This window comes from Typopeltis vanoorti, chromosome 7 (assembly GCF_054136105.1).
Source record: "Typopeltis vanoorti isolate ZY-2024b chromosome 7, IOZ_Tvanoo_1.0, whole genome shotgun sequence".
In the NCBI taxonomy this organism is placed as follows: Eukaryota; Metazoa; Arthropoda; class Arachnida; order Uropygi; family Thelyphonidae; genus Typopeltis; species Typopeltis vanoorti.
The window spans coordinates 42,252,101-42,266,273 of record NC_143555.1 but is presented as its reverse complement, the minus strand read 5'-3'; the positions used below and the strand labels follow the sequence as shown (position 1 = coordinate 42,266,273).

General features: G+C 37.2%; 1 protein-coding gene across 2 annotated transcripts in view; it reads right to left on the bottom strand.

The window, feature by feature from the left end:
• The window catches only part of LOC150104626 (DNA replication complex GINS protein PSF1-like), an 85,281-nt gene extending 75,656 nt beyond the window's left edge, over positions 1-9,625 (bottom strand). For both annotated transcript variants that reach the window (XM_090395822.1, XM_090395823.1), the window contains exon 1: positions 9,492-9,625. In XM_090395822.1, coding sequence (XP_090251948.1) covers positions 9,492-9,563 — 72 coding nt within the window. In that variant the 5' untranslated portion in view covers positions 9,564-9,625. The remainder of the gene's footprint in view (positions 1-9,491) is intronic.
• Positions 9,626-14,173: the final 4,548 nt, after the last annotated feature.

The following is a 14,173-nucleotide window of genomic DNA, read 5'->3' as shown; positions in this document are numbered from 1 at the left end:
TCTCCAATATATCAGAATCACAATGGAAACCAGACCTGCGCACAATAGTCCATGCCTCGTAAACAGGCAAAACAACAATCTTATCTTTACATGTGAGCGTTCGTTTCAGCATTGCAAGTATCTTTTGGGATGTATTTGCAATCTTTGTTGCATGACCCCTGAACTTCAACTTTCTATCTACTAACGCTCCAAGATCCCCAGCCTCATCAGTTTCTTCAAGCATAATCCTACCAATATAATACATTGGATATCTAATCATGCCGACATGAATGACTTTACATTTACTGACATCCATTTTCCCATGCCCACAATTCCAGTCTATTCAAATCATTCTGCAAGTACTGCATATCAGCAGCATTCCTGATTACCTTACCTATCTTTGCATCATCAGTAAATAGCTGTATGCCACCTGTCAAATTCTTCCCAATGTCATTAATGTTCAGATTAAATAACAATGACCAAGAACTGATCCTTGTGGCACACCATTGGTTACCTAATATTTTGCAGACTCAAATTCAATACACCACTTTTTGATACCTTGATAGGTATCAATAATCAGCCATCCTCTTATTCACACTAATATTTTATAATCCAAACTCACATTCTCCAATTTATGCAACAGTCTTCCATGCTGTATTCTATCAAAAGCTTTATCAAAATCCAAAATACCATGGTGTATCCATTCCCCTTGTCTAGCTGAATGGTAACATTATTATAGAATGTGCGTAAGTTACTAAAACATGACTTTCCCTTAGTAAACCCATTCTGTTCATTGCAAAGGTAGAGATTCACTGTCAACCCATTTCTGAATGCGAGCCCTAACCAATTTTTCCAAAATCTTCACCACCATTCCTGAGATACTAATTGGTCGATAGTTGGATACATCGGTCTTTGCACCACCCTTATTTGCACTATGCCCTCACAGGAACAATGTTCTTCTACATGGATGTAGAAAAATGGACCAGGCTGATTGGAATAGATTTTCCCACTTTGCAAAGTTTAATGCTGAAGCAGTCAGTCAAATGCCTATCAATGAAACAATGAATTGCTTCATTTATAGGCGCATTGATTTCCACTCTGTCCAAAGCCTTAGTGGAACCATGAGTGCCAAGCAGCCAAAAAAAGATCAGGACAGACCATGAGGTATATTTTGTAAATACCCTACCACATCAACTATTTGGCTTGAGCACTTTTAAAAGTGCTCAGGCCAAAGCAAAGCATATTATGTTAGACATCAGAGTCGAAAAATGATCAAAGTCCAATTTATTGGATACTGAACGAATGAGGATGGGCTGGCAATTTGGGATTTACCCGACCAAACTGTATTCTTATTGGTTAAACCATAATAAAAAATGACGGTAAGACATGACAAATTTTCATGCCAGCTGGGGCGTCGCCCGGTTAAACAAGGTCCCCGTTGTTTTCGCCAGGGAACCAGGGCGAACAGCGAAAAGTCAGCTACTGGAACAAATCTGAAAACAAACCCAAACTCAACATCACCAGAGTTAAAGATTGGTAATATCAACATAAGAAGCCTGAATGGCAAAGAAATGGAGCTAGCTGAAAAATTAGATAAGTATCAGATCAACATAAGAGGGGTAACTGAAACAAAAAAGACAAAAACTGGTGAGATCTTTCTGAGCAATAAATGCAAAATATTATATTCAAGAAATGACAATCAAGGAAAAGAAGGAATAGCCATAGTATTCAACACAAAATACGAGGCTAATCTTCTTGAATGGCAGTCAGTCTCAAGTAGAGTAATGTGGGCAAATATGAGAATGGGGAACTGGACAATGAGACTTATTTGTGCCTATGGTCCCACAGAAGGTTCTACTAAGGTAGAAGTGGAGGAATTTTTTGAGGCTTTAGAAAAAGCAATTGACACAATAAAAAAGGAAAAGTTGGTCCTTGTTGGGGATCTAAATAGCAGAATAGGAAATGATTGTGAGACATACAAAAAATATTTTGGGAAAATTTGGAGAAAAGAGCAAAGATAATAATAATGGCAAATATCTGTTGGATTTCTGCTCAGGACTGGTTATTATGAACACCATATTCCAAAATAAAAATGTTCACAAATTCACATGGAGAGAAGAGGCAAGGAATAAGAAAAGTCTCATTGACTATGTTATTGTTGATGTTTTCTCCCTGGTGCAGAACACCAGAATATACAGAGGATTTGAAATTGGAAGCAATCACTATTTAGTCTTGAGTAGGATAAAATTGAATTTCATATTGAAAAGAATAACATGTAAGAAAGTTTTAAAGTGAATAAAAGTTGAGCAGCTCTCAGATGTGAACTGTAGACTAAAATACACAAAGATTATTGAAGAAAAAATGAAAGAGTTTGAGAACAGGAATCAAACCTTGGAGATTCAGTGGCAAACTCTGAAGAAAACATTGATTGATTCTGCCAGAGAGGCATGTGGTGAGGTTGTCTGCAAGGATAAAAAAATCAGAAAACCCTGGTGGACAAATGAAGTTAAAGAGGCAGTGAAGGAAAAGAAGAAAGCATGTCAAAAGTTCCTGTCAAATAAGTCAGCTTGTGCACTTAGAGAATACAGAGACAAATGCAAGAATGCTAAACACTGTGTAAAACTAGCTAAACAAAAGTCATGGGAGGACTTTGGCAAGAATATAGAAAATAAATATCAAGAAGGTGGCAAAATATTCTGGAGGTTGTTGAAGAAGCTTAGGAATGGAGGAAAGAGTGCTGTTAAAGGAGTTAGAGATGATAAAGGTGACATGAAAACGAGAGAAAAAGATATCCTTGAAGTATGGAGTAATTACTTTGAAAAACTGCTACATGAAACAAGCAGTGATAGCACAGTGGTAAAAAACACTGACCAAGCATGCAGTCAGGAATACATATCCATACTTGAAGTAGAAAAAGCCATCAAAGGCTTCAAATTAGAAAGGCAGCAGGAATAGATGATATTCTACCAGAAACGCTGAAGTATGGTGGTATAAGAGTCTTACAGTGGCTGCACTGCATAGTTCAGAAACTGTACAGAGGGACGAATTCCAGATGATTGGAGTAGAGCTCTCATAGTACCCATATATAAAAAGGAAAATAAAACGGAATGTGAGAATTTCAGAGGTATTTCCTTACTGAGTGTTCCTGGCAGGATCTATGCAAGTATACTTGAGAAACGGTTGAGAAGAATTGTGGAAGAAAAGCTGGGTGAAGAACAAGCTGGATTCAGGCCAAATAGAGGCTGTCAAATCTTCACTTTATGACAAATAGTCGAGAAAGCATGGGAATATAAGAGATCTGTATTTAAGTTTTGTCGATTTGGAAAAGGCATATGACAAGGTGCCAAGAGAGAAGCTATTCAATACGCTACAGTTATATGGTGTCAATGGGGCATTATATCAAGCAATACCTTGATATAATGCCCCATTATATCTTTATTTGAGTTGTAAGTCAGCAATCAGAATTGAAGGAAGTACAGGATGATGGTTTAATGTTAAATCTGGTGTGAACAAGGATGTACATTATCCCGTCTGTTATTCATTATCTATATGGATCACATTATGAAGCAAAGTGGTATTAAACATGATATCAAAATTGGAGATGTTAATGTCAGCTCTTTGCTTTATGCAGATGATGTTATACTTCTAAATAAATCCGCTACAAGTCTACAAGATTCTCTGACTAAATTGAATAACTGTTCTAATAGACACAGTATGAAGGTCAGCAATAAAAAGACAAAGACAATGAAAATAGGCAGAATCATTGAAAATGTCAACTGTGTTGTGAATGGAGAATCTGTGGAACAAGTAAAACATTTCAGCTACTTAGGCACGACTTTTACTGAAGATGGTAAATTAAATATAGAAATAGACAACAGAATCAGCAAAGCTGGTATGGTAGGAAGTCAATTGAATAAATTCATGTGGAATAACAGAGAAATTAGTTGGAACACTAAATTCGCTATATACAAGACAGTGTTCAAACCAGTTTTAACTTATGGATCTGAGAGCTGGGTCAGAAGTAAAACACTTGACCAAAGACTAGAGACCACAGATATGAGAGTTCTGAGAAAGATTACAGGTGTGAACAGATGGCATCAATGGCAATATCATATTAAAAATGAGGATATTAGGAAAGAACTTGACATTGTCAGCATCCAGGAATGTGTTAGCAGAGCTAATCTAAGGTGGCATGGTCACTTAAACAGAATGGGTGAAGAAAGATTAGCAAAACAAGTGTTCTCTGCCAGGTTGGCAGGAAAATGACCCAGAGGAAGACCAAGATATAGGTGGATTGATATGGTACAAAGTGCCTTAGATGATAGAAATATAAGATCTGATAACATTGGAGTCTTGACAAGTAACAGACTGATTTGGAGGAAAATTGTAGGTAGGAAGCTAGTAATGATGTAATTTTTTTCATGTAGTACTATCATATCCTGTACACCCCTTGAGGGTACATGGCAGGAATTTGATGATGATGATTAATCAAAGAACTGGTGCAAAAATTACATGCGATAAAATCCGGAAAATGAAATTAGGTGAAAATTTTGCAAGAATCTCAACAACAGCTTCATACTATCCTGAATTTTCAATATTGAAAAGATGGAGAGAGAAACAGCAGCTAAATTTTTCTACAAATCTGCCAGAACTGTACAATCAGCCATTCATTAAGAAGGAACTAAAAAGAGCTCTTTTACTCTCTCTCTTTCATGACAGTGTAGTAGACTGATAGTCCATTATGAGATGATAAAACATCTTCCATCGTGTTATCTAGATCTCCAGATAACATGATGGAAGATGTTTTATCATATTATTATATATTATTATATAACAGAATACTTAGAGAGGAAGAGTTTCCAGATTCTTGGCAAAAGTCAATTGCCACTGCCATTCCAAAACTAGGAAAAGATCCAACACATGGAAACAATTATTGACCTATCACTCCAACCAGCTGTCTTTGTAAGTCATTGGAGAAAATGCTAGACTTTTCTCGTATTAATAAACCAACAATTGTCTCTCCAAAACACAATGTGGCTTTTGTAGACAACATTCAACGTTGGACCATGCGGTCTGTTTAGAAACATGTATAGAAGACACATTCTTTGACATGGAGAAATGCTTGTAGATATGACACACATTAAAAGACCTCTATACTTAGATCTCAGAGAGCACCGTCCTGTTTTTATTAAAAACTTTGTCTAGCCAATTCTTCCAAGTCTGAGAAGAAAGCATATTATCTCAACCATATCATGGAGGTGTTGTCTTAAAATGTGACACGTTTTCCTGTCAAAGTTAATTCAATCACTGAACAGCTTCTTCTCACAGCAGGCAATGCTCTATATGTTGAGTACTTAACAATTTACTGTCACTTTTGTAACATGAGGGTAAATGAAACACAACTTCAACAGACAACTGATTGTGTCTCCTCATGAGCTCTTAGAAATGGGTTCAGATTATCAGCAGAAAAGTGTCTGTGTACGCTTTTGCAGAAATGCACTCTTCACCAAGATCCTGAGTTAGGAATCAGACAAAGTATTATTCCAGTAGCAACAGAAGTCAAGTTCTGGGCCCTGTTGCTCCCTCTAAGACATACTCCATTTTCACATCTCTCATCATATAGTCCCCATACAGCACTACCCTACTTTCCAACATTTCACTGCAATCATTTGTCTTTGACACCTTCCTTCCTTCCTTCTTACACCTCCACCTACCGATCTATTCTCTAAATGTCTTGTCTCACTCAATTCATTCCTCAACCCACCAGTTATTTTCGAATATCTTCACTCATGTTCACATCTTTGTACTGTGTACGCACATGTGCGTACACACTACAAACACCACAAGCACAAAATTTCTACATCAACTTTCACACATAAACAAATAAAAATCTAACTAGTATAAAAACTTAGTTAATTAGCCAAAAATATAAAAAAGTAAAGATAAAGACATTCTGGATGTCTGGAGTAATAACTCTGAAAGATTGCTAAATGAAATAAGAAGTGACAGAACAGTGTTCGAAAATATTCAAGTGAAATGCAATCAGAAGTGTATACCAATACTTTAGGTAGAAACAGAAGAGAATGGGAGAAGTAGTAATAAGCCTAGGGCATGGATGTTTATGATTGTCTTTCACCTTCATACATTAATTCAGACAAATATATGTATATATCCCCTGGAAGGAGTGGGTCACCATGGGAGAAGTAGTAATAATAATAATCATAAAAACAGCGGATCATGCACCAAGTGAGACATAATGCTAGGAATATGAGGAATCGTGTAGTTAAAATATTCTGAAAACATACTATAATTTATCCTCAAAATTTTCAACTAATGTGGGGTTCCACAACTGTCCATGCTTTTACCTACTCTCTTTTTTGCTATATAACAATCTTTTCCAGTTGCTTTAAAATTCACAGTTTAGCTTTTTGATCTACAAATAATTTTTCAATGAGTTCTGATCATCTTTTATATCAACTCACTGTTAATTTTAATTACCAGTAAAACCTTAAACTTGTCTTATTTCTTGCAGAAAGGAATCCTATTTTTTTTTTTCAGTTTTACTTATGAGATCTATCTGAGACAAGATGAGATTTCAATTTTTAGCATAACCTAACCTCCAATCTTTTTTGACATAAGCATGTTATAAATAATGCTTCATTATTATACAAAAAATAGGGCTTGCCTTTTGTTTTTGATGTGTTGCTTTACTACTGAACAGCTACTAAATTTATATAAATTGCAAATCTATTCAACGACTGAATACTGTTCTCACATTTAGGGTATGCATCTAAGTGCTACCTAAAAATCATTCACTTGGTATAGAAGAGAGCAATTAGGTTGATTAATAATCTGTCTTGTGAATTCTCACCAGTCTCTTTCACACAGACATTCATTTTTGTTGCTTGCATTTTCTATAAATTTTTCTATGGTCAATATTCATCAGAACTGGCAATAGTAATTTCCCTACTCTTCTAAATCTGTTACAACACAACTCCAAACTAACAAAACAATTTTTTTTCTTCCTCTTTATTCATTTACCCATTCCTTTATTATTATTATTTAAAGTAATTGAGTGCTAGAATCTGCTTCTGAAAGCAATTTTTGCTTAGAACTTAATGGTCTGCTAGACATGTGTGGGTGAATTTTCTGAAAACTGCTTGGATCAGAAATTATGAGTCTACCTGGCTACTTGACTAAATAAATGGTAAGCTTCTGGGCTTTTCGATGGTGCTCTAAAAATGTATCGAAACCAGTAATAACCTTTCTGATGCCTGAGAGAAAAAAAAAAGTGTCATTTGTTGCTTTTAAATTAAAGTTTTATGAATCAGCACTTACTGAGCTGAAAAATGAGTTACATGATTGACTATTACTCTTTCATGCCACATTTACAGTTGACTCACAGTTTATAGTTATGATCTTCATCTAGTTATTTAAGCAGATCCTGTTCTCAGAGCCATACTTATGTGCACCTAAATTTCCCCTTAAATTAAGCCCAATTTAAGGACCCTAAACAACGAGGGAGGGGTCCTGGAATACTCTAGTGCCTCAGGCCCCATCTGCCTGGGGAAAAGTTTAAGTATGGCTCTGCCTGTTCTCTCCTCATAGTAATATATTCACTGACCAAAACACTAAGAGAATATGATTTTTTAGAAATACCTTGTAAACTAGTTATTAAATTTTGAAGCAGTTTTAAAACAGTTGTTAAAAATTTCCACAATATCAAAATATGTTATTATAAAATGTGCAGAAAACATATGGTATGCAAAATTAATTTCAAATGTAAAATTCTATAAATTAAATATGCCAAGAAATTATATTCCTGGTTTAATTCTTTATCCAAGTATAAGGATAGTCAGCTGAAGGATTAAACCAAAAATATAATTTCTTGGCATCTTTAATTTATAGTATAACCAAGTAAAAAAACTTTCAAAGCAACATTCTAACAAATATAAATGAATTTCTGCAATTTACTGGTCGAGCTTTATCGATACTTCAAGGCACAAGAATTCACTATCCTCACAGTGCATATTGCCAGCCTGATTGGCCAAAAGGATAGCATATCTGGTATCCAGCCATGAGGCTAAGGGTTCGAATCCCACCAGGGACATGAATGTTTGTGTTCGTCTGTCCTCCTAACTCTGTATGAAAAGGGAATCTGCAACCTTAGCACTTCTTCCAGCAGAAGGCTTGACTCCCCAAACCCGATGAGATATGGCAATGACAATATGGCATCACAGTGACGTCATATGTGAATAACTAACAGTGCAAATATGTCATATTTGGGCATGGGAGAGGGGGGGGGGTCCACAGAGTAAAATATTTCAAAATTTCTTCAGAATGGAAAGTGTGCTATGGAACCCAAGAAAAAGCATACCAAAAAATAAATATTGTGGTGCATCCCTTAAGTTAGACATTTATATAGGAAATCTAGTTATTAAGATTTTGACAACTGCCACTGGATATATATAATATTTATTTTCTTTTAAAGGGAAAAAATTCTGCAAATTTCTTTGTTATCATTAGCACTAGTGATCATAAACAAGTAGAAATGAAAAAATCATACGAAATTAAACACTAGAACAGAAATTAAGGAGAAGAGTTTAGTCAAAAGCAGAGTAGTTATATAAATATATAATAAAAGAAAAAAAAAATACTGTGTGGAGTATTTTTTTTTTTTACAAAACTCCTAACAAGAGTCTGAACAAAACCTATAGTACAACAGTGATGGGTGTGTGCATGGACAAGTAATTAATAAGAAATCTGTTAATATGTTTTTTTTTTTTTTGAATGCCTTAAAGTTGTAGTCCTTTAAAAAAACTGAGTGGAAAAGCTGCTCCAAAAGCACAGAGGTAAATGGAATAAAAGAGGAGGATGAAATATTAGTACAGCATGCCTGAAGCTGGTCAGGGAACAAATGTTGACCTGCAGTTGCTATGTGTTTGTAAACTAAAGTGGATGACGGGAAAACGTTTAAGATTACATCCCAGAAATGGGTGAGTTTACGACAGTGTATTAGTAGAATTGACTTTTATAAAGGAATTTTGTTTTGCTTCAATGAAATATGCGAGTGCAAGAAATTGCATGATAGGATATGAAAATTATGTTCTGAAATAAATGAACATATTTCATATTAATTTTGTATAAATATTTATGAAAATATTCAAATTTTATACGATAGTGAATAACTTCATCTAAAAGAAGCTAAAAATCGTTGAGAGATAGTATTTTGACGAGTCTCTGACTCCATGGGGAGGTCTTAGGTTAATAATAATAATTTTGCTATGCAGCAATACGAGCAAAATTATGGTCATTGTTTCTAAGTTAGGAGACTGGAGATTCCCTATCTAACTTCTCCTATCAGCACCAGCTTACACTGATTTTATCTATACCTATGGCCATAGTCCGTGAAGAAATTATGTGAACGAAACAAATTTTTAAGTACACAACAAGACACGATAATAAACATTCATCCATCAGTACCCATTCATTTCAGCATGAAAAATGCGCACCTTCATCGGTTGTAACGAATCTTGAGTTCTGTGAAGTTCCTTTATGAGTTCTATAGCTTTTCCTCCTAACATTTTTACTATATATATATATATATATTAAAATATTAGTTACTAATTTGTTAGCTATACTGGTCCTCTGCACACCGCATTAAATATCACTTTCACGAAACACACTTCTCTGTTCATAAACAGCGCGCAAAACAAATTATTTGTTTTCCCTCTTTATTTATTCATTTTTAATTCTCCCTCTCATTCAATATATTCAGGGATATTTTCAGGTTAGGTTTAAAATACAGATTATCTTTAGATTTAGGTAGCTGATCTCATACGAAATTGAAGAGTTTTAACCTGAAAAATGTTTCCGTTCGCAAACAGATTGGCAGTAAAACAGTCATAATTCTTCTGGAATAGAATGAGTCGATGAAACGATCTGTGCTGGAAAACCGACCTAGAAAGTTATTATTATTATTATGACACCTCCAGGGAGTCCAAAGACTCATCGAGGATAATAATAATAATAATAAAAGCTGTTAAAAAAAGAGACGGAACCTGGTTATGATAAAATGTATAGAGGTAACAGATATTATAATGACAATGTTCTTAACTACACTTCTACAGGAAGTGATAGAAAGAAATGTGCGTGAGAGGTATCCGCTTCTATTAAATTAGATAAAACTACACGCATATTTGCCAGCAAATGTTGGTCTATCTATTGGTAGAGCCTCTGCTACTAATGGCTCACGCAAAAAGTTAAGCACGCTTGAGCTCGGTTAGTAGTTGGAAGGGAGGCAATCGTTCGATGCTGTTGGCACACTCTCCTTCGATGAGTCTGGACTCCCTGGAGGTGTCAAATAATAATAACAGCGCATAACATTGCTAGCTGGATGGGTGAAGCAAAGATGCATTTCGTTTTCCCCTTTGTCTGTAAAGGAAGTATTTTGAGTGGATTGTTAATGAGCTTTAAGCTCGACCCGTGATGGCTGTGAGTTTACCTGTGTTCAGCTGTACACAGAGTGGACTTGGGCCTTTTGTATTTGAATCTTTCCTCCTCATTATATTCCGAAGCTTCTTTGATCAACGGGTTTGGGTGGTTGCTTGTCTTGGTGAAGAACTTCTCAGCTAGATCTAGGAGTAGGGAGGAGATGTAAGGGGTGTTGATTTCTCTGTGGATTTTTGAGTTTCTATTGTACCAAGGGGCGTCTAAGATCATCCTCAGGCATTTGTTCTGTATTCTCTGTAGTTTTTGGATGTTTGTATTCGCGGTATGACTCCATGCGGGGGATGTGTATGTGTATGCGTATTACCATCTTATAGATGAGTAACTTGATTTGTTTTATCCAATTTGCTTTTCCTGTTGATCATAGGGTAGAGCTGGGCGATTACTTTCGATGTCTTTGAGGCAGTGTGTTTTATTGATTGCTGAAGGTGAGTTTTTTTTTTTATCGAGTATTACTCCGAGATATTTGATGTTATTCTGCCATGGGATCCTGACACCTAAGAGGTGAATGTCATCCATGCTGTGGACTCTCTTTCTGGAAAACAGTATGGCTGATTTTTTTCGGGATTTACTTGGATCCTCTAGTCTTTCAGCCATTTTTCTAGTATGTGAATGCTGCTTTGTAGTTTTCTAATTGCCAGTTGTGGGCTCATAGATCATGCCAGTATTGCATTATCATTTGCATATAATGCAGTGATTGTTGTTCTTAGGTTCCGAGGGATGTCCACTATGAATATTGAGAACAGGAGAGGTGCGAGAAGGGTGCCCTGGGGAACGCCTGCCAATACCTTTCGTCTGGGTGATACTGTTTCAATGATTTTGATTTGCATATATCTGTCTTTCAGGTACGAAATATTATTTCGTACCTGAAATTTTTGTTATTTTATATTATATTATATAAATTATTTTCGTTAACTTAACTGGCAAGTTAAATTTTATGAATTTATATAGAAGGCCTTGATGCCATACTTTGTCGACGCCTTCGTCGCATCAATGAAGATGGCAGCTGTATTGAGTTTCCAATTGTAGCCTTTTGTGATAATCTCCACTAGCCAGTGTATTTGTTGTATAGTACTTGCGGAAGCCAAACTGCTCGTTTGGTAAAATTCCCTGTTTGTCTATCTGCTTGAAGCCATGTGAGGATCACTTTCTCGGTCACCTTTCCGAGGCTGCATAACAGGCTAATTGGTCTCTTGCTTTCCGGGTGTTGGGAGTTCTTTCCCGGCTTCTCCAATGGCATGATATTTGCGATCTTCCAAGCTGTGGGGAAATGCTGGTATCTGAAGATAGCCTTGGTTATGCTGACGAGATGTACTATGGCCTTATGCCATCTGAGCCTGCAGCCTTTTTGCTGTTTACATGAGTTATGATATTTATTATTTCTGCAGGAGTGGTGGGAGCGATGGGTTCTGAGTTACTTTCTTCTGTAATAAGGTTGTCTTAACCTGACGGAGTATCTTGTATACAAGATTGATGTTCAGGTTTGCATAAGATGGATTACACTGTGATTCAAAGTTTACTGCTAGTGCTTCCGCTTTCTCTTTGTCTGTGTGTACCATTATTTTCTTGGTCTGTATGGGGGGTACAATTTGTTGTTTGGTGCAGATGGCTCTTAAGAATTTCCAGACAGAGTGATCTTCAGCATTGATGTTGGCCAGTTTGTCTTCCTAGTGTTTTTTGAAGAACCTCTCGGACCTGTCTGGTTAGGTTGTTCAGTATTCTTTTGTCTTGTGGGGTTATTGTGTTATGGAATCGCTTTCCGGCATTGTTCTTTGCTCTTATTAGATGCATGATTTCCTCCGTGATGCGGCTGTTTGGGTGGTTTGCTTGACTGCTTCCATTGCTTTCTGGATTTGGCTGGTTAAGTGTTTACTGCCGTGTCTCTCTCTTCCTTTTTGTGGATGATTGGCACTGGACCGATATACTCTTGGAGAACCTTGGCTAGCTTTTCCCATGGTATGAATGTATGTGTGTGTCAGAGAGAGAATGGGTCTGATGAACCTAGTTGGAGCACTATGGGAGTGTAGTCCAAAGATAGTTCGTTTACTGTTTTCAATTGGTATTGGTATCTAATATTTTTAAGAATGACGATGTCTAGCACATCCGAACTGCCAGTAGGGCTGTAGTGGGTGAGTTCGGTGGGACCAGCCACAACCGCAAATTGAGCATTGCATAGTTGAACAGTGTGGAGCTTTTGGTGTTAATTGACGAGCTGAACCAAGATGTGTGTTTTGCATTGAGATCTCCCTGCTATGATAACGGAATAATTGGATTCTAGGATGGAGTCGAGATCTGTTGTCAGTATAGGTATGCTTGGTAGGTTATGAGTGTATATTATAGGCATATATTTTGAGGCTGCTGGCATGCACTTCCACTCTGGTTACTTCCAGGTTTTTGGTTTGGGGATTGTGTTGATTTAGGTAACTTTTGATGCATATAATAGCAGTGCCTCCTCCTCCTCCTCTTGCACCAAGTCTATCATTTCTGTGTATAGTGTAGCCACGTATTGTTTGCTGGCCTTAAGTGTGATTCTCTAATTAAGATGAAGTCAGGGCTGTGTCTGGTCGCAAATTCTTGCAGTTCCCAGTACTTTGTTTGTCAATCCGTTTGCGTTCCATGCTACTATCTTGAGTGACTTTGGTTTGAATTTTTTGTTCATCGCGTATGGCTGTCATGGTGGTTTGAGTTCCTTGACGGAGTCTCTTTCCTGAATGTGATGAGATTCTGGAAGATTGTTTTGCCAAGTTCTTGCATCATGTTGTACAGCGAAGCTGTTAAATCTGGACTTGCCTGCTCTTGAGTTGTGGGAAAATCTGATTGCTTGCAGCCTCTGCATAAGTTTTGATCGAAGCTGTGGATCTCGTACCTTCCTGTGTTGATGTCTTTTGGACTGAAGGGCGACCTGTTTCATTGCTTTTGGTGTAATGGCAGAGGGGAGCTGGGTAAATTCTTGCTGATTCACGATTGTTTGGGTGGTAGAGGCACCCTTTGTAATTGGAGAACATACAACTCCTCCACAGTTTGCACAACGTGCAGGAGTTGTATGTTTGATATAGTTGTTGGTCTGGTGTCCCTCGCCACATTTCAGACACCTGTATGCTGCTCTGCACAGTTTTTTACATGCCCGAACTTTTGGCATCTGTGGATTTAGATATCTGTAGGCACATATATCCTTTTTTTTGGTTATTGCTGATTTCGACCAGCACAAGTGGAATTGGCTTTTTGTCGGATCTTATCATTCTGCTTACTTTGGGTGTCAGGCCTTGATTGATTAGGCCAGCAGTGATCTCGTCGATTGTGATGCCTTCAGCAACCCCTTTGAGTACCACTTTGAGGTTTTTCTCACTTGGCAGTGTGAATGTGTGGAAGGGCAGCTTGGCGTTGTCCAACATCTTGGTGATTTTGCGATAATCGGTGACTGGATCTTTACACCGTTGTCTGTGTTTCTTGCCCTTGAGAAATTGATGTTTTGTTCGCCTAGGGATTTTGAAACTAAAGTCCATTTCTCTTTATCCCAGAGGATGACTGGTGGGACCTTTTCGGTTTTAACTTCTGCGGTCTGTGGAGATGTCTTCTTCCATGTGTTCTTGGTCTGTCTTCCATCTCTTGGGTGCCTGTTCATCCGGGAGTCCATCTGTCTATGGGTCCTGGGTGATGGGATAGTTGTAAGCTCGCCCTCTGTATC